The sequence below is a fragment of the Colias philodice genome, chromosome 2 (assembly GCF_061535455.1).
Source record: "Colias philodice isolate Cphi_HAF_F1 chromosome 2, ilColPhil1 Martin Lab GWU primary, whole genome shotgun sequence".
Taxonomy (NCBI): Eukaryota; Metazoa; Arthropoda; class Insecta; order Lepidoptera; family Pieridae; genus Colias; species Colias philodice.
In genome coordinates, this window is record NC_143087.1 from 3,559,905 (window position 1) to 3,581,599 (window position 21,695).

General features: G+C 33.1%; 1 protein-coding gene across 2 annotated transcripts in view; it reads right to left on the reverse strand.

The window, feature by feature from the left end:
* The window catches only part of smog (G-protein coupled receptor 158 smog), a 29,046-nt gene that overhangs the window by 5,037 nt on the left and 2,314 nt on the right, over positions 1–21,695 (reverse strand). For both annotated transcript variants that reach the window (XM_089702809.1, XM_089702802.1), the window contains exons 2-7: positions 5,897–6,049; positions 5,048–5,566; positions 4,738–4,968; positions 3,660–3,728; positions 1,851–2,018; positions 889–1,086 (exon numbers count right to left, since the gene is read on the reverse strand). In XM_089702809.1, the coding sequence (XP_089558935.1) occupies positions 889–1,086; positions 1,851–2,018; positions 3,660–3,728; positions 4,738–4,968; positions 5,048–5,566; positions 5,897–6,031 (1,320 nt within the window). In that variant the 5' untranslated portion in view covers positions 6,032–6,049. The remainder of the gene's footprint in view (positions 1–888; positions 1,087–1,850; positions 2,019–3,659; positions 3,729–4,737; positions 4,969–5,047; positions 5,567–5,896; positions 6,050–21,695) is intronic.

The window sequence follows — 21,695 nt, forward strand, 5'->3', positions numbered from 1 at the left end:
TTTTCGCTTTATATTGTGTGAAATTAAATTATCTCGACAATAGTATGCAAAATATCTTGATTCCGTGAACTAACAAGGCTATAATAATAAGAATAGCTGCAAAAATGAGGCGAAAAAAATTTTTCGATCGTAAAGCACTCTCTGATGCTTCGCATCATGAGTCGTGCAATAGAGCAAATTATATTAATTTTCTAAGCTAACTAAAGCAATCTAATAATTCGTATCGTTACTGCTGTCTGCTTGATGCAATCACATCTTAATAACTTGTAGTAGGTATTAATTAAAAAGCCTATATGTGAAATTTAAGTAGTATGATTTTAATTGGTGCAGATGACGTAATTCATTAATTAAGTATTATTTCGGGCAAAATTTGTGCACGTTTCTGGGAACGACAGCTAAAATCATTCGATATTTGGGTTTTCGGTAAAAAAAAATAGTGTACTTTTTATATGTAAAATAGGTTTTCGAGGGGGTTTAGAATTTAGATCATTTATTACCTACATAAATATTTGCATCTCTAAGAATCAGAACAGTTGCTAGATAAATATTTGCCCCTCACCTGAAAGATCACATCAAACTGATTAGATAAATACTTGCATCACATCATATAATACATTACACCTGGAAGGTCACATCAAACTCATAAGATAAATGCACCCCTTTACCTGAAACGCCTCCTTGGTGCAGTGGTTGACGCGTGAGCGTAGAACCGAGGGGTCCTGGGTTCGATTCCCGGTGGAGACGAAGAAAAAAAAATGTCTCGGTCTGGCAGGACACAGAAGGCTGATCACCTACTTGTCTCTAAAGAAAATCGATCAGTGAAACAGATGTATGTATAATGCATCTGCCCCTTACCCCACTAGGGGACATGGGACTTCACTTTTTTACCTGAAACGGCACATTAGCGTTCCGAGCCGCGTGCGCTATCCTGAGCCCCGCAAGGAGCAAGAGCACCTCTGCGCCCGCGGTGACGTGGTGCCAGGCGGCACGGGCGCACCCGATGTCGTCCTCGCACGCGGAGGTGGCCGTGAACGCGGCCAGGTAACACGCCGCGCCTATCAACATGGCTGCTACTATGCGGAGCACCTAGAAGTACGGTAGATTGTAAAGATTTGGTAAATCTTTTGTGGTTTTTGAGGCCATATTGGAAGACATCTGTTCCAGATTGTACCAATTTTGTTTTACTGTATGCCTAATTTATTATTGAAATTGAATTTAAAAGAAATAATGCACGAGTGTAATAACGCAACCAAAAGTTTGTTTGCGTAGCGAGTAGAATTTCAATTTAAATTCTAAAGTTGTCACAAAGGAATTTTCTATTAGGTTAGTGTAGCGTGGTGTATATGTGTTAGTATCGGCTGAAATGTTTGTCCGAATTCAATTCTGTATACAAGGTTTAATCAAACAAACATCTGACACGATAAGCACATAAACGTTACTGAAACAAGCGAATATTCCGATGCATAATGCAAACAGTTGCCTACACATCAAATCTACCGAATACTCTGTCGGCTTTATTGCATAGAATATGCTACATGGTCCGAAATCAGCCCTGACAGCCAACCAAGTATTAAATTATTCCACACTAGATTCATCCGCATTGATATATTAGACGTGTATTCTGTTTTGAATAATTAGGTAGAAACTAGAAATAGGGTAGTTTATAGAAGATAGAAAGATATTTAAGTATTATAGTAGAACTATTTTATTTATATATATTAGTGCTTTTAAAAGAGCTTTAATAAAAGCTTATATTTTACATAAATAAAAATGCATGATTTTTTTTCGTCTTATATTGCCTATAAACAATTTTCGCAATATTTATCAGTATCTTTTATAGACTTAGTTACCTCAGCATCTCTAGGCGTCCATCTATGCGCCTTCCTCGTACGGAACTCAGCCAATAGAACCCATAGACGCAACACCACAGACCCGTAGCAGGCTACGAAGCCGAGCTCGCGTAGCCACGCGCCGAGCACGCAGCGCCACCGGGCTGCTGATATGTACTGGGATGCTGCCTTGAATTATTATGTTATTTAAATACATATATGTTTATAGTAACTTGTATTTTATTAATTTATTAGTAATAGCGAGCATTCATTCCTTGTCTCATTACTACTTCTGAAAATCATGAATAATACGAAGTATGAAGTATTAGACCGGGAGATACTGACACAAAATTTCGAGTCATTTGTAACAGGATGGCGGTTCTACAGGGGTCTTAGTACGCAATGACAAAAAGAAAAACGATGGCGTGAACGCTGGTACCGGCGGCTTAGTCGCGTGGGCGTTAGTCGAACTCGTCGGAAAATAGCGAAAGTCAAACGATTTGTAACAGTATGGCACTTATTTTTCCTGTAAGTTTGAGGATCAACAAATATAAATACAAAATTTCAAAGATCTATGTGTTGGAAATCTTCACTTATATAAATTAATAATAAATTAAGTTTTCAAGTATGACAGCACTTTTTCCCCCTACTAGAAGTATGGCAAATATAATAATGGTCACATTTTATCAAATACTCTCCAAAAATCCAAATGCAATACTGGTACAAAAAGTTTGGCGAAATAAAAATTTTTTGCAGATTTTCGGCGGTATGGCGACCATTTGGAATCGTCCAAAAAGTATGGCATGGCGATTTTCGTAAATGGCTGCACGACGATAGTTACCTGTGCAAAAGTTAGCCTGGTACAAATGGTAGAATGATTGTTTTATTTAAATCAACACATTCGCATCGGTATGGCGGGCTGTAAGTCACACCGGAAAAGTATGGCATGACACTACCGCCTACTAATTTTTTATGGGCTATCGGTAAATTCTAAAATTTTTGTGTTACAAATCGTTTGACTTTCGCTATTTTTCCGACGAGTTCGACAAACGCCCACGCGACTAAGCCACCGGTACCAGCGTTCACACCATCATTTTTCTTTTTGTCATTGCGTACTAAGACCCCTGTAGAACCGCCATCCTTGTTACAAATGACTCGAAATTTTGTGTCAGTATCTCCCGGTCTATATAATCAATAATGATATGAAAGAATACACGTAATAGATAAAATCTAACTATCAAGACTCGAATTTACAACTCCTTTTTATAAGTCATTACCCGTTAGTAATATCTTCAACTCTTTCTCTTATCGGTTTTCTTGTATATAGTAAACTAGCTTTCCGCCCACGGCTTCGCCCGCGTTTTCAAAGAAAAACCCGTTCCCGTAGGATTTCCGGGATAAAACCTATCCTATGTCCTTTCTCGGGTATCAAAATATCTCTATACCAAATTTCATGCAAATTGGTTCAGTAGTTAAGGCGTGATTGAGTAACAGACAGACAGACAGAGTTACTTTCGCATTTATAATATTAGTATGGATGATGAATCAAAACAAATATACTCTACAAATATTTTTAGTATCATGATTAAAAATAATATCAGTGTAATATTCCGTATCACTATACATATTTTATAAAACTGATAATACTGTCTGTATGTCTATTCGCGATAAACTCAAAAACACCGATTTTCTTTCTGTTTTCACCAAAATATAACGTGATTATCGAAGAAGTTTATAAATTATAATATCGGTATGTATAATTTGAGAAAATGCGAGAGAAGGCGGTTGGAAAGGTGATACTAGGTATATGTATAATTTATCTATACTTACTGAACCATACATAAACATTGCACCAATGAGAACAACTTCTAATACAGTCCACATTCCCATAGCAACTGCCTGAAAACAGAGAGAACACCTAAATGAAAAGCCTTATTCTGAAGCATAAAATCGAGCATTGAAAATGTGACAATCGCTACCCAATATCAAAATTAATATGCTACAGAAAATTATACCTATAGTTTTCATAGAAAAGTCAGTGGTAAAATGATTCGATATAACATAGAAATCTAAATAACAAGACACTAGAAGTCGTAAGCGTGCGTGACCTTGTCGCCACTCAGGTGATTTTCACATCACCAGTGCATTCGTCACTGTTCAGTTGCTCTGGAGACGTATGAGTGTATACATGGTGTGTTTCAGCAATTCCCATTGCGGAAATTCTTCCACAAGTTGTAATTATACTTATAAAGGAATAATATTTCATCGGAAAATATTTTTTTTTAGAAATAATGCCGTTTTTCCTTAAAATTATAGAATATTTACAAGTATTACGAGTGTCACCATAGTAATCGAAATAACAATGAATGACACAGTCGACCATTCTTATTATCACGTTTGTTCGTATTGGAGCAAAAAGTCTCATATACTTAGGGATGTTATTCTAAAATAAACCGTAAATTCGTGCGTTAGGATACATATTCAAAAGCTTAATTTAATAGTTAAGTTAGTTTTCACTAAAATCAAGCTGTCCAATAAAAGGCATTGTTTACTTGTGTGTACTGTTTAGCTTTCGGTTTGAATGTGTTGATTTTGGCGACAGCGGTTTTCATACGAATTATGACAATAAAGCACTTCTATGTGTCTTGTTATTTAGATTTCTATGCGATATAATAATACAAAATAATACGGTAATAGAAGTATGTACCTATTCATGTACCTTTATAATCTGTGTTTATAATCTTTGACAATACTACCAGACTTTGGCGGTTGGCCGAACTTTTGCTATCATAAAATTTTATTATTATGTTCAAACAATTTGCAATACAAATTTTATCTATATTTCAAAGTTTCTTATCATTGTAGAATCTCGTAAGAGTCAATGTCATTTTTCAACAAAAGCGCTTACTTTGCATTTTCTTTTCTTCAAAATTATAAGGCCAATGATGATGCAAAGCAGCATTCCTGCTAGGTTTGCGGCAAGAAGCGCTGCTCTGTACGTTTCTGGAAGGCAGGCTGTCGCATTGCTGCCGACGCCACATGGCGTGCATTTAAGACGACCTATTTCCTCGAGTTTGCTACCAGATATCCAGTTCCCACCACTTTCGTGCCAATGGTCTGATCGACACTTGCAATGATACTGGAAAACACCGAAATAATTTTGTAAATATATGTATTTCACGCAATAAGTGTGAATAAAATGATGATAAAAACATTACTTCTAACTTCCTATCTTCATTCGCTGATGGAAAAGCTTCGCAATCAGTAGTCATGGCATCACATAACGGGGTCCCTCCGAGCCATTCGTACATAGATTCTTCACAGGGCAAAGTAGGCAGTCGTCGAAATATAGCCGCAGCAGCCCGTGCTGCTCCTGAACCTCTCGCAGCGGCAGTTCCACCCCACCACCCAATGTCACCTTCACAAGAATACCATGCATTGGACCACATTACAAGACTAGCATTCCAAGCGGACGCGAGAGTGCGCCAGAATTGTTGTAGCGTAGCTGAGTTGTTTTGTTGAAACACAACGAGACGACCGGGTTCTGGGATGTAGAGAACTCCCAAGCTAAGTTGAGGCGCGCCGAGAGCGACTGCTGCAGGAGGCGGGTGAAGTGGCGTGCGAGCTGCAGCACGGGCAAGCGCAGACGCTCTCGCTTCATCAGCCACTCCTTGGTCCACCAGCTCTGATAGCGCACGGGCAACTTGCACTACGGCAGCTTCATACTCCCTCACGTTCTGTTAAAGATAACTTATAAGGTATAATGAGCCATCTGAGTGTTAAGAAAAATAATAACTAGGTACAATAAAATTAGCAAATTGATCACCCACGGTCATCGCAATATTTATTTTATATTGCGATAGAAAATGCACATTATTTTCTAAGCAAAGATACAGGTTGTTTTTTTTTTCAACGTAGAGAGTAAAAGGTAGAGTAAAAGGTAGAACAATATAGAGATAATATAATAGCGTATTCTATGCTCTACGTTGAATGGTATACAATATCAAAAACAGGCTCAATGGCCTAGTCGCCCGTAGCACGCTACGGCATCATGTCTGAAAGCTTACCGATGGCAGCGGCGGCGGCCTCCTCAGCAGCAGCGACTCGCAGGCGGCAGGCGGCGGGGCCGGGCCAGCGGGCGCGGCGGCGACGGCGCACCACGCCAGCGCCAGCGCCGCGCCCCGCGCCCACCGCGCCCACATCGCTCACCTCGCACCCTGCTAACATGCCAAAACTATCTTGTATGGAATATTGAAATACAATATATCGTTATTAAAATTACTGTGCCTTCCGGTTTTACCCGCTAATATTTCTAGTCCATGTGCTATTCTGATGTACTATCATTACTGTAAAGTTTCATGGGTTTCATCCAAACCATTTCACGTGTAAGAGTTACAAACTTAAATCCATCCTCACAGACTTTCGCATTTATTATATTAGTAAGATTTTTATATGATTTAAAAAAGGTAAGTTAATCCTACTAAAAAACGTATATATTATGTATTACCTAATTATGGGGTATATAGGTGAAAATAAAATTCTTATTGACTATTGTCTTAGATCATTAAGGCTGCAGTCTAGCAAAATTGCGTTTTCAACAAGTTATTTGACAATTTTTTCCCGGCTAATGAAATGATAAACTGAATTTTTTTTTCTTGTTTATCAATTAGTGTTATATACGCAATGCGCGTGAATTTTTTCACATTTATAAAGTTACTTTATGTTACCTTAATCAGGCCTTCAAGATAAGTCTCTTTCCCCCAAAGACATTTCGAGCTAAGTTTGTGCACTCACTACGTTACAACCGATTACAATTTACACAATCTGATCAGCGCATTATTATCCTTATATAGTCGTTATTAAAAACTGCTGAATACAATTGCCGAAAAACTTATGATTTTCTTAATTAGAACGTTATAAATTCATTAAATTTCCCATTTTTTGCCTTACAAAATCTATTGATAAATACTGCTAAAAGTTATTTTTTCCATTAATTTATTCGAGTTGGTTGAAGACCAATGAGTATTAATCCTTTAAAAATTTTTTTTTTGAATTTTGATAATTCTTTAAATATTAAAAAAATATTTAAAATAATTAGGAAAAATCCTAGCGAATTTCTTTAGTCGCGCTCCTTGGGCCGGAGCGTTCTGACGTGTGCTCTACGCTCGATTTTCCTTCATACCGAAGTGAAAGTTGCTCTACTTCATTAAATTTAATATTTTTGTTAATTGATTATTTTTATCTTAGTTTTGTGCAAATATTCGTATTTTTAAACATTTGATTTCGATATGGAAAATAAACGAAAAAAATACGCGTGTAAAAGTTAATGAAACCAAATAGATTGCAAAGGTGATTGGCAAAAATTTCTTTATTTTACGGGGTGTCAGTAAAGGGATGTATATATTTTCTTTAAAACTAAAGTAAGCTCATAAATTTTCTTATAATATAATTTTTTTGAAGTTCCAAAAATGTATATTTTTCGTTTGAGAAATACGAAATATAATATAAACTTGTATTAAGAACTTGAACTTCCCAAGTTCATCCGGGGAAATCCCCATACGGGGAAAATGATTTGTTTACTCCAAAATTGATCCGAGGTGTTTTAATTTTTTCTTCTAGTCATTTTCAACGTAGCGGCATGTTGTTTGATTATTAATTTAAACTTAAATACAGGATGTTGGTTTTATATTCTGATCTTACAGACGCGCTGACAAATTTAGTCCGCCATTTCTAGTTTAGTCTACCAACTCTAAGTACCAATATTAAAACGAATGGATTATCATCATATCATCAAAACTCAGATGTAATGGAAGATCACAATAACATAGAAAATTCAGTGGGTGTTGAGAACTAAACAAACAGAAGTAACAGAGACGCGAAGAATAAAAAAAGAGGACGAAAACGATAATTCGTTGATGCTTTCCCTTTTCGACGTATTGTTAGGGTACATCACCAATCTGCAAAAAACAAAACTGATGATTCCCAATTGCTGATTAAAAATGAAAAACAAATAATCGACAACAGTGGTGAAAATTTGTTGATCACAATGAAACATCCTTCAGTGGTAAAATGTATCGGTGAACAGCGTAAAGGAGAGGAGGACAGGAAAACATTATGAATGTGGATGGTGGATTGTATACAGGGTGTAATCGATAAGTATGTGCAGGCGATTATGACGTTATTATTGCAGGTATCAAAAAACTTAAAACTGATATCGAAATTACTTTACCTAATGAGCAAAATGACAATAATAACTTTTTAAAAGTATAACGAGAAATATCTAAAAAATTTACTTTATACACTCCCATATCAAAAAGGGAAAATGGGACTAGTAGAAGTTAAATGTCTAATTCCGGCAAAAGACATGAATGCGGAAGATGCGGTTAAAAAAAATTTAATATTTGAAATACAATGCAAAAAATAACACTTTTAAGAATCATGACTATTTTTTCCAAATTCAGGGACAACTAAACGTTGCAGAAGCAGAAGTCTGCTTATTTGCTGTTTGGACTGGAGTGAATCATTCGTTAAAAATAGAATATATAAAAAAGTATGTAACGTTTAGGCAAAATAAAATGATGGACCATTATCAAGATTTTACATAAATTGCCTACTGTCAGAATTGATTGATTCGAGACTTCAGCATTCGATGCCCATCAAGGACCCATCCTATATCATTCAAGCGATTGAAAAAAAAGAGATAAATCCAGTGCAACCGATAAAGCATCAGAATGCTAGCAAAAGATTTATTAGGTTTATCAATATAAATCTATATATTATACATAATATAATAAATCTGTAGAAGACGCGAAGACTGACATCCGCGCGGACGGAGTCGCGGGCGGAAGCTAGTCAGAAATAAATATATTTTGTTTTCATTTGCGTATTTTTCTATTTTATAATTTTTTAACACAAACATTACATTTTTTTATTATATACAAAATTTGTTTATCCGTTTTATTAGTTAAACTGAACAACTTTCACTAAGAAACTTAGGTCGAAAAAAATGTATAGAGTTATGCATTTTGTATGGAAAGCTTATTTTTTTTTATATTTCGTCCAAATTTCTTTGTAAAAGTTGATCAGTTATATAAACATGAAGTTGAAGATATCAATAGAAAGTATTCGCAAATTTTGTGTACTGATAAAAAAAATCACCCGGTGTAATTTTCACGAAAATTGTTTCAAATTGTCATTTTTGGTACTTATTACGAATATTAAATTATACGAATGATTTAAATTTAAAAATTAAGTGGAGCAACTTTCCCTTAGTACATTTGTATTATTTACATATAGGATGACAGGATGCATTTGTTTGCACTACTAGACCAAGCCCTTAAGTACTATTGTAAATTGTAGTAAACACATTTTCTGGAAATTTAATGTAGATCTATCAATGTTTCCCCGAGTATCAAAAAAATATTATTTGTTTTAAAGCATTTAATTTATGTGAAAAATTCTAACATAGCAAACGTAAAGTAAAATCAAAAAGGTTAAGGGTTATCAAAACATTGCCAATATTTTTGCGTTGAATTGAACAGCAATATCTACTAATAAATCTGTGCCTCCAGTGAATAAGGGAGTAAGACGAGTTATTCCCTTTGGTTTTTATTGCACCATTGGATTCAGCTCGTCAAAATACACAACATATCAAAAGGTCATATCTCTAGCTGCGTCCTAACCCATTTTTTCGAATGACCCAAACGGTATAAGTAGGGTGTGATTAACGGTATAAGTTACCTTATCCATCATTTTAGGCAATCGCAAAGGAACTATTCGTCTCGAGTCAAAAGTACCCACGAACACAAAGACGTATGTGTAGTTATACTTTTTGAATAAAGACTTAATTCATTTTGTTCCATCAGTCCTAACACTATTTTAGTATAAACGCATTTGTGTCATTTTTCTAACATGAGCATAAAGGAACAACTCTTTTAGTGTCATTGGTTCAAGTGGCGACATGAGACAGTTTGGCATTAATGCCGTGTTGCTATTGGTCTATTATTTTGAATACTGCACGGAAACAACACACACTATTCCTTATTATTTTTAAATCGTTTTTTCAATAAATCTGCAACAACAAATCTTTATATTTTTTAAAAAAGGTATATATCAGTTAACTTGGGATACTAATATATTTCTATGGAAATTAACTATTTTTTGCAATAGATATTAAAAATACAGTAAACACATTAAGTACATTTAATGATATTATACTCTTTGTTTATATAAATACAGAACGATAATTGAATCATCTAAAAAAAGCCAACAAAAATGTTAAACTTATATTTTCTTCTTATAATTGGGTAAGTTTTTAAAAATAACTCGTTTTTAATCTTTTTTTTTTAAATTATCTAACTACAATAATCAAGACAATAATACTATAGTCTATAATAGTCGCTTAAAAAAAAGTATTTATAACCAGTCTTGACAATTATGAATATTGTTTTCTCCGCATATACCTAGCGTTTTAGCCACTGTGCTTTGGTAATTTGCCTTTTTTATAGGAAAAAAATCCGCAATATCGATACTTCTTTGGTCCTGCATTTTCGTAAACATTTTATGGATACTCTGGTACCACATATTTTGAAAAAATTGGGCTATTGTCACAAAGTGCGTGCCACAAGTCGTATTTGCATCCAAGGTACCTTCAAATCTGTGCTTAATTTTTTCATAAAATCTTTGCGGCTCATTGTTTTTTCTTTATTTATCTACATTATTTTTATATTATATGATATAGAAATTGTTAAAATTCTATATCATGCCGTAAAATATCGCCACTGACCACCTATAACTTTTCCTGTATTAACTGAACATACAGGAATATGGTTTTCGGGCTTCTCTTATCTCTTTATAGTGCTTGTATCCTCAATGTATACCACCATGACATTGTGGCGTTGCCACTTTTATTATCTATATTTTATTATCTGTGGCGTTTCGAAACGGAACGCACTTGATCGAATTTTAAATTGATTCGACGATTAATTTTCACTAGGACAATAGTTAATACGCAAAACGCAATACGCAGTTGATACCAATACTCAATGAATGTCTCCTGCTAACCTGTACAGACTAGACTCATTGTGGTGACTGGTGAAACATTGTATAGCATTAACAACATAGTACTGAATTATTGAAAGATAGATCAAAGGTTTATTTTACAATCTACGACTTTCATTATACATGGGTAACAAAACCCCATAACATATTCGGTTTTACTCCGGACAACATCTTCTGCAGCCACCCAATCCCCTTGCTTGAAGTCCAAATCCAGCGGAGGACAATAATCGTCATTTACTAAAATTGAAGGTTCTTCGTCCTTAGTATAAAAGTTGTCTGGATCCATCGAGATATATTACTAGAGGGGTTATTCCAAACAAAAACATTGCGCGCGGCCGATGTGGTGGGGTACGTGTGGAACGAGCGAGGCGTGGCTTCAAGTTCAAAGATTAAGCAATGCGTGCAGATGCGACACATTGTGCAATCTGTTTACTCGGTACTATCTGGTGGTACTGATACTAGGGAATTAATAAAACGAGGATTTTATATTAAACTATGTATTTTAATTTCCTTTAAATAATATCAATTTATTAAGCTTTTGTCGTTTTGTGTAGTAATCAATAGTTTTATCAGTTTTTGCTTCATGATGTAATTTAAATGGATACGATGATTCAATGTTGATGGCGTTTACGTATAAGAAACTCACATTTTGAAAAATCTCACGCGAGATTCGAGGATGGGGGAGGGGTTGAATAAATTCTCACGACATCTCACCAGGGGGGGAGGGAGGTGCAGAAAATTTAAAAAAAATACCTCACGTAATTTATGGACGCCCCCTTACTCGATCACAATTTTTGTAACTTTACTATAAACGGAACTACATTTAAAAATATACTTTATTTATTGAGTTATAAGGTTGCTTCCATTCTGTTTATTTACATTCTCAAAAACATCAATCGCTGCAGAGGTGGCTTGCGACAAAGGCGGCTTGTGTCAAAGGCCTCGGCGATATCATTTAAGAACATAATATTATGTACTTTAGGCAAACTTGTTATAAGATCTATTTTACTTTCTTATTAGTCCATTTGACAAGGATATTGGGTAAGATACCTATTGGAATAATTTTATTATTATGTATGTACTTATTAAATCCGCGAATAAAAAAAATTTTTAGTCGTGAATATAGAAATTGGGTCGCATTTTTTTAATCCGCGAATAGTGAAAACACGAATAAAGGAAGCGCGATTAAGGAACTTTTACTGTATTAGTTTCTGTGAATGTTGTGTTTATTTGTAATTGTTGTGCATAATAATTTATAAATCCTATTGGAACAACTATTGATTAGGCTTTTTTTAATAAATAAAAATAGGTAAATAAATAAATATTACTTAATATAACCTACCGTTTTACTTTGCGTAGTCGGGTAAAAGTATAAATATTTAGGTACTACACCACGGTAATCTTTCCTAGTAGATATTGTATATACATAGTTAAAAAAATCCAGTTACATTTTTTTAACAGACTCATCGATAGTGTCACGTCTGTGCTGTTAGTCTATGAAAAATGGCGCGAAACGCAGAACGCGTGGTGATTTTTCGCAAAATGATAACAATATTAGTAAAATGCATGACTTACTCATAATAAGGAAACTTACTGGTGAAAAGTCACTCCTCGGGCTTTGTTTGTATTATGGGAACTGTTAAAACAATATCTAAGCAAACACGAAGGCATTTTGAACAGAGCAATAACACGTGTTGACGCGGCAAGCGGGGGGCACAGTCCGACACAGACTAAAGAGACTTGTGATTCTTACCTCTAGCTCGTGTTAAAGAGAGTGTAGTAGCGATCGCCTCTCTAGTACGTAGTACATTCTATCTCGATGTCTGGATCCCATTTTATACTCAATCTATAGTATAATACTATAGATATCATGTGAAACATGACTTGGAAAAAAATTATTCAAATAAATCACAAAATAAACATTTGAAACAATCTTAAAAGTTACGAAAAGCCCAATTATACGTCAAAATGACGCACAACATCCTCTTTACAACCAAATGGCGGAATTTACCTGGATGAGCCAACTATGTACTGCTAGGTCTCGACGGCTAATAAGTTGGTTCTGGATTTTGCAGCGATTCGATGGTAAATATAGAAGAGTTCATACGTCAAATTTACGTAGATTGGACTTCTAGGGTTAAATGCATAAATACCTAAATGTTGTTTTGTTTTTATTATCTAATAACGATAAAAAAACCCGTTGATTTCATTCGTTTTTCAAGCTCCGTGCATAGTTTTTCCACTAAAATTCCTCAATTGAGTCATAAAGTACACAAATTTCAAGCATAATAAGTCACATCATTTCTATAAAACCAAAACTGGCAATAATATAAGTCGTGTTGTGCGATTATGAACATAGTGCCTAAGGGCATAAGTCGTTATATTGCAAAGAGTAAAAAAAAAATTATGTGAATACATTGAGTTATTCCATGAAGTACTCGTTCATAAGGCCACAACTACAAAAAAACACGAAAAAAGTATATTTATGGGGTTGTTACAATATGTGTTCATATGTAAAAATATAGTCTATTATCATATCTTACACATACAAGCTTAAAATTTTGAATTAATAAAGATTTAGTATTGATATATAGTTTTTTGTCTCTCCTGAAAAGTGCTGTTTTTGAGTTATTCCCTTATTCACTGGAGGCACAGAAATAATGCATTGGTCAATACCAACCGCCAGCTCCTCTGTGCCAGCGCTTGGGTCACTCGGTATACTACACATATTTTAGCATGTCTTGCATGTATATTATGGTCTCTATATTTGAGTACATCTTCGAAATTAATCGTAATACTAACGATTTAATAAAAATTAAAAAAAAACATATCATGGTTAAGAAAAATAGCATTTCCAAGTAAACGTTTACAAAGATACTTCTGATGTTTATGAATGCTATCATGCTATCCGTATTGATAAGTATAAACATCATATGATATAAAACGTCATACGTAAACTTGGATTAAATAATCATTAACAAAAATACTCTTTGTCAATATTATCGTGATATTATCAGATAAGATAATAATACATTTGACAGGACCACTTGTAGAGTTCTGTCGTAAACACTGTCATAGATAAGATTGGAACATTACATAATTATTATCACAACGTAAATGGATTCGGCATTCAATAGTTGTACGTTACTTCTATATTTTTAAATAATTCGTATTCAACGGGATTATAAATTTATAAAGAATAGAAAAAATTCGATCACGAGGCGGGACTCTATTCTTTATAAATTTAAATTTATAAAGCATTTGAATGCCATAAAACCAAAAATATCAAATTCGACGGTATTTGCAAAATACTAAATCGGGACCGAAATTGATAATCATAATATTTCGTTTGTCCCTAATCAATCGAAAGAAAATAACACTTATCCAAACCTTTTATTTGCTATCAACGAGAAAATTATTGCAAATATAAATTCAATACTACGTCAACAATAATATTACCTATTGCAAAATATAAACTCAACTGTAAACTGTAAGAAGTCTTAACGCTAGAGAACCTTAATAGACGTTAAATCAAAAAGCTGAGAATGGTAAGTCAAAATAGCCGATCGCTGATTCCATTAGTAATCCCATTCGATGTCCTCTTACCAGGGTATGACTTTCAACCGATATGAAAGCGATTTAGAACGTGTAGCACAGTAAGGATTTCCCAATACAATTGTCAATGCTCGGCTAGCAGGAAATAGATCTGAAAACGCTTCTACGGATTAATTTTTCACTTCGCTACGGGTTCATAAGACGAGTAATACTCGTGGATTGGGAATTGTGAATCCCTACGAATATTGCAGACCAAGACTTACCTATACTCTCATCTATTACACTATAAATCTGCGGTTTATGAGATAATAACATAGATACGTAAGAGCTTTCAGTACACCTATAGTAGGTACTATATATAATATATTAATTAATTGTGATAGGCTTTGTTTGTTGTGTTGATGACGGAAATGTTACATGCTATACTCTGTCCATTATATTATTTGCTTTTTGACAGCTTCACGCCTATGTATAATTGTATTGTCTATGTTAAAATGTCATACAAATAATTATCGTACTTCATGGACAGGTCCCGCCCACTTAGTGATGCCTACACAGAATTATTCAATGATGGGTCGATAGATTAAAATAATCGATAGAAATACTCTGTAAAATATATCCGATACAGAAAAACTCTTCTATTATGTTATATAATTTAAACGTAAAGACAACCAAATTGTAAGATAGAAACCAATAAATAATAAAATATTAGTTTAGTTTAGTTTTAACATACAATGCATAGATATGTGGTCTTATTATTACATATCTCATTAGTACGTTTACGTTGTAATTATTATTTACGTACCTGATTCGATTTATGATAATATTTTGAATTTATAATTGAAATGGTATCACAATCGATAATCTTTTGAACATCACTTCTAGTATCACCCGTCGAGCTGTCAAAAAGCAATTCTTATAGTGGACAGACTATAATAATCCGCTGGAGAGCATTATGTAAATGTGTCAATAAGCCAATACTGTAGAACTTAACTAACATTTTAATTTACAATTATTAACAACATCGAGTGTTAAATGAATTGCTTTACCAAACCCGATACCGAATACCTTCTCTATGATTGAAAACCGTTGGTGCTATAGCAAAATTATCTAATATTTGGCGCATTTACCCTAAAGGTAAAAAAGGCAGCTTCTCAAAAATATTAGGTACTTATACCTAATATTATGTAGGTTTGCTAATAATTTTTAAAAATAATAAGATACAATAATATCCGAATCAGTCGTAAATGTCTATCTATCGGTTATAAGGCTTTATACACAGAATTTTAATTAATTCAAAATATTACAGTATATTGTTGTTTTTTTTTATGATATTATCCATGAGAAACACTTGACACTTCTATTTACATTTGCATCATCATAAATAACAAAATATACAGGTGACGTATCCGCTACGGAGACGGATGCAATTTTCGCTTTGAAGTATACTCCAGTCAGTTAAGACAATCAATTCACAATAATTCCAAAAGTTTTCAAACTTCGGTCAAGTGAATGGTACATTGGGGCGACAATAAATCTCATTTTGCAACCTTGTCCGCAGTCCGGAACTGCAATTAAATTATTTTTTCCTGTATGGTCGTGAAAAAAATTCCAAAAGTTCTGCAAACTTGGGGAAGTTTTCGATATAATATTTCATATCACGTATTAAATTTGCAACCAATCTCAGTGTACGGAACATCTTTTGATATTGAATATTAATGTTTTTTTTATTTATTAAACTGAATGAGGTTGCAAATTTGTAAATGTATCAGAATATATGTTTTCGAAGTTTTCAACCAAGTTCCAAAAGTTTTGTAATTATTGCGAGACCACCTTACTCGAAAAAATGACCACGAATTAAAAATAATTATAAATAAACATGTTCCGGTCAACGAAAAAGGTTGCAAATTTATACAACTGTTCGGTATATATTTCCAATATCTGTGTCGAGTTTGCAGAACTTTTGGAATTTTTTTCACGACCATACAGCAAAAAATAATTTAATTGCAATTTTAACAATGTTCCGTACACTTAGATTGGTTGCAAATTTAATACGTGATATGAAATATTATATCGAAAACTTTCCCAAGTTTGCAGAACTTTTGGAATTTTTTTCACGATCATACAGCAAAAAAATAATTTAATTGCAATTTTAACAATGTTCCGGACTGCGGACAAGGTTGCAAAATGAGATTTATTGTCGTCTCAATGTACTATTCACTTGACCGAAGTTTGAAAACTTTTGGAATTATTGTTAAATTTTCGATTTCGGATGTCGATTCTGACTGATCTATAGACAAAGATAACGGTTTGATAAACGTTTAGATGTTGGATGAGTATAATTATTTTTAAATTATTCAAAAATGATGTTATCCGTTTTAAACATTTAGATATTACTGGTCTTGTATCAAATTTATCTAATACTAAAGAAAATATATGGTTTTACTTATTGTAATCCAAGATTGGTTCAGCAGTGAAAACGGATATATAACTTATATAAAATACCAAATATTATGTAAAAATTAGTAAAGGTTTTTCTGAAAGTTTTTGCGGGGCTTTTCATAGTAGGTAATAAACAATTTCAAAGTTATTATAGTTAACTTTGGCAAATGTATTTCAAAGTTGGTTTTTCTTGATGATTTCAAATTATGCTTTACTATCTTTAGAAAATATGAGCAATAATTATGGGCCTCAGTAATTTTTACCAACAAAACAATACTGTATATTTAAAATACCTATTTTTATTGACACTAATAATGCTTGTAACGCATTTATTTAGGTGTTTAAATCACATTTGCATATCTCTTATAAATAACATTTTGTTCTAAACAGGATTTATTTGCTAGCAATGTTACCTTATGATAAATGTTACCTTAGGTTTTCGAAAAGCCTAGGTATTCACAGAACGTTATAAATTTCTCGCCAATAAACGTTACAAATACCGAAATAAATCTTAACATTGCATTGCTACAAATAATATGACTCAATGCCAACCACATTGGCTGCTATCATGGAGCTTTTATTTATCCAGTGGTTCTTAAACATTGGTCCATTTTTCCAAAGAAAATAAGTCTTCTTGACTCTCGACATTTTATAGCGCATACAACATATACCTACAGTAGTATACATTTAAACAGAACAAAATATCGTCCATAAAAGCAACTCGGTTCACATTTTTATAAAAGCTCTACTACTGCGACTTTTCTTAATTTCCTAAGTGCATTTTGTACGTGAAGTAGGAAAAATCTTTTGTATTTTCTTTCATAACATCTGTGATATTCAAAAATGTATTAAAGGAATATCAGATAAGAAAAAACTGAATTGACGTTATGAAAAGTCTAAATTAAAACTTGATTTTTTATTTTTAGTAGAAGCTTTTTTGTAGTTTTAATTAAAGCGAAAGCAATAATTCTGCATAAAATTATAAATAGTCTCCCTTCTGTCTAACCTCAGATTTTATAGCAAATTTAGAAAAAAGGTCAAGAATCTCTGTGTGATTTATGGTCGACTTTTACGGTTCGAAAATATATTATTTTTAGCCGATGGCGTCAGGGCTCTATGTCTCTGTTTTTTCTGTAATTTATAAGTAACTTTATATTTAATCACAAAAATAAATACCTCCCTACAAAATACAAAGCTAATGTAGGTTAAGTAAAATATGCAATACTGATTACTTTAATTTGAATAATTACATAAAAGATGAAGCAGAACAAATTGCAATTGAAAAAAGCGACATTTTAAAGCAAGCTCTGCAAAATTTTGCTATCGAAACCGTTTTGTTTGGCTAAAAGCCAATATCAACGATTGTCAACGGCCCGTGAACTATTGTAATGTATGCATTTTATGAGATGAACTCGTTTTGGTTGATAAAGTACCAAACAATATTTAGGAGTTATTAGGCTCTATATTTCAGAGAGATTTAATACACTATTATTACGTTAATACCTAGCTATAAAAGTGACTGAAACTAGTTCGATAAAACTTTTATGTCCTATCCTAATTTTATGACAAATTTGCACTTCCTATACAATTACCTAACTAAAGCTAACCATTACAAAATAGGTAGGTACATGCATTATATATCATATATAAGTACCTATATAAAAAAAGAAATGAATCTGTTATAATAAAAAAAATCAGATGTTTTGCGCGAAGTGACAGTAGTACCCACCTCAACGCTTCGCTTATGAGGCGTGCAATAATATAATCAAAACTTTATTCAAGCATTAACTATATAATATTATACTTAGGGCTGATTTTTCAATCCTTGGTTAAAACTTATTCGTTGAATAACGTATTAAACTACCATTTCAAAAATGTATTCTAATTACTTGCATTTGACAGTTTACAGGTGATCATTTTTTGTAATACTTTATTGGACGGATAAGTTTTAACCAAGGATTGAAAAATCAGCCCTTAGAACGTTATATTGAATGATCGCAGAGAGAATTATGACGTCGCGGGTAACAGAGCCTAGTCTAAAGACCTTGTATAACGTAGACTTCGTCAATACCAATTAAAAGTTTCGTTTGAACAAGAGCAAAGTGCTTCATAATAATAATCTAACAAACAAATCATATCAAAAGAAGATTCATTCCAAATATTATTTTTGGATCATCTATATTTTTAACAGACCGGTGTATAAAACGTGCAAACCATTTTGTGAAAACGTGCACTTAAAAGACTAAACATAGTACCTACCTTCTAATAGAGATGCTATGACGATCGTAAAACTGAAGCGACCCAGAGATGAGTTTACGAATTTTGTTTATAATTCAGCTCATAAGCATAATAATATTCTTGTGAATATTCGTCAACGCATTATCTGTATATGTGATATGAAGCATAGGATGTACCTATTTCTGCGCGGCTGGAAGCGCCTAATGTAAACAATTTGTAATTTTTCTACGAGATGTATTTTAGCCTTTGTTTGAGTGTGAGGCAACGATTTTATTACAGCGGTTAATGAATGTGTATGTGTATTGCTCTATGAGTGTTTTGTGGGAAATATTTAACACTATCCGCAATTCACTGACGCGAATATAAATATCATAATCAGATTGTAGCCGTTTTTAATGATTAGGAATAATAAGGTGCACTAAATGTATGCATAGTATAATGAAGAGGAAAAAATATGTATTTCTTTGTCTTAAAGACCTCAGAAACTGGCCAGCAGTAAATTTTCAATACTTGCAAGAATTTGATGTGAACAGATTCTTAATTGTCGTTAAAATTAATTTAATTTCGAAGCTCAAATTAAAAAGTATAAAATGAATATTTACGTTACGATTGTATGATTAAATTTATTACGGGGTATTTTTATATAGTTGGCCTAATAAACTTTCTAATTAACTATAGCTTACACCCTCAGTCACTCAGGGGAAGTGTTTATCGATGTTTCGAGTGACACTCAGAACTCGTATTTAGCTACACTCCTTGTTGTGTCTCAATAGGTTACTTTCGACACAATTTTATACGACAATAAAATGCGGTACATGTATCATTAAAGTTATTTTTGTCAATTGCCCGGAGGGATTGAACCTATAATTAAGGTAGGTAGAGTCAGTAGTCACAGATAAATATTTAACAGATTAAATAGAGACACAGATTAAAATTGATACAACACATAAGTACCTACCTGTTCAAATAATAATTACTCAATAAGAAACGAAACCAAATTAACTAATCTTTTCAAAGAAGAGCTTATAAAAATATTAGTTTAGGTAGGTAATTAATATTCCGTTATCTATTTTCCATCATACAAGATTTGGTGAATTTTAGATAAGCTGATACTTAAATATTCGGAAACATTTATATTTTTATTAAATTAAATAGCGGAATTTAATAGAGATATTACCTAAATTAGCGTTATAACTACTCTATTAATCTCTATTAAATTCAGCGGTCACAAAAACGCTTTCGTGTTTATCATGCTTGTCTTATGTATAATGCTGAGAAATTATCTATTCAAGTCAGCTTCATGTCGGCATTCATGGATGGAAATTGGAATATGGATATGAATTAATAAAATATTGTTTACATACGTACAAACATTAAATTACTGGGATTTTTGAATTAAAGTTTAAACTTAACAAAGAGGTCTTATTATTATGTAGGTATCTAATTTCCACACAGGCTTCTAGATAATTTTTTTAAAACGTTAAAAATTGATCTATATAAATGAATGTGTTCTCAATGGATAGATTTTATCTCCTTCAGAAAATCCCTAGTTTTATGTAAGCTATAACAGTTTCATGATTTCATTTCTATATATTTGTTCATTCGCTAGAGACAAATATCAATACCCCACATACCTACGATTTAGTTATCCTCTATCTTATAATATGTAATTTATAAGGTCGATGGGAATGCTTAGAATGCACATACGTAGTCCTTATATTACAATCTACCTGATTATAGTATATCCTGCAATACTACATCTCCAACTCTATTATTCTCTACAACTAGTTAATTGTGTGAATCATTTACTATGAACGGACGACCGTTCCCTCGTTTAGGTACCAAATAACCGTGACATAATAAACTTAGAACTTAGCACACTATATCGTAAGTATATGGTATAAATTGCGAATGTCAGAAAGATTTTATAGCGACGATTATTAGACTATCAACATATTATGCTACCGTACTCATATAATAGTACCTCGCTTGAATGAGCACGTTCAGAAAGACGATTGAATAAGTAGGTAGGTATATTTGACATGATTTAGTCTAAAAAAAATTGAATGGAAACATGATATAGAACACTTGTCGAACTACTAAGAAACTAATATTGAGAGTTTTGGATCTTCAATGGTTTCATACTCGAAACTCTTTCCATGTAAGTATAGTTAAATTCATATCTATTACATCCGTAGGCTTTCACCTACATAAAAACTCTCTATGAGCATTATCTATTCCTTTTTAGTATAGTGCTTAGATACACAAATCGCTTCAAATAGGTACCTATATATACCTATATATCATCAAGAAACACGTCTGTTTAAACAGTAGGGAAATATACCCCGATTTTAATATTAAAACAAACAAAAGATATGGGATATTCGACGTTTAACAGCACACATAATATATTAGACCATGTTAATTTATCAGACTCAGACCAGAGCCAAAGGAAATGCCCTAGTTGCTAAGTATTGTTCGCACCAGTTTATTATCTACGTAATATAATTCACCTAACGTAATTAACATCCTTTATTTACACGGTAAACGGTTTAATACATAATAGTAATA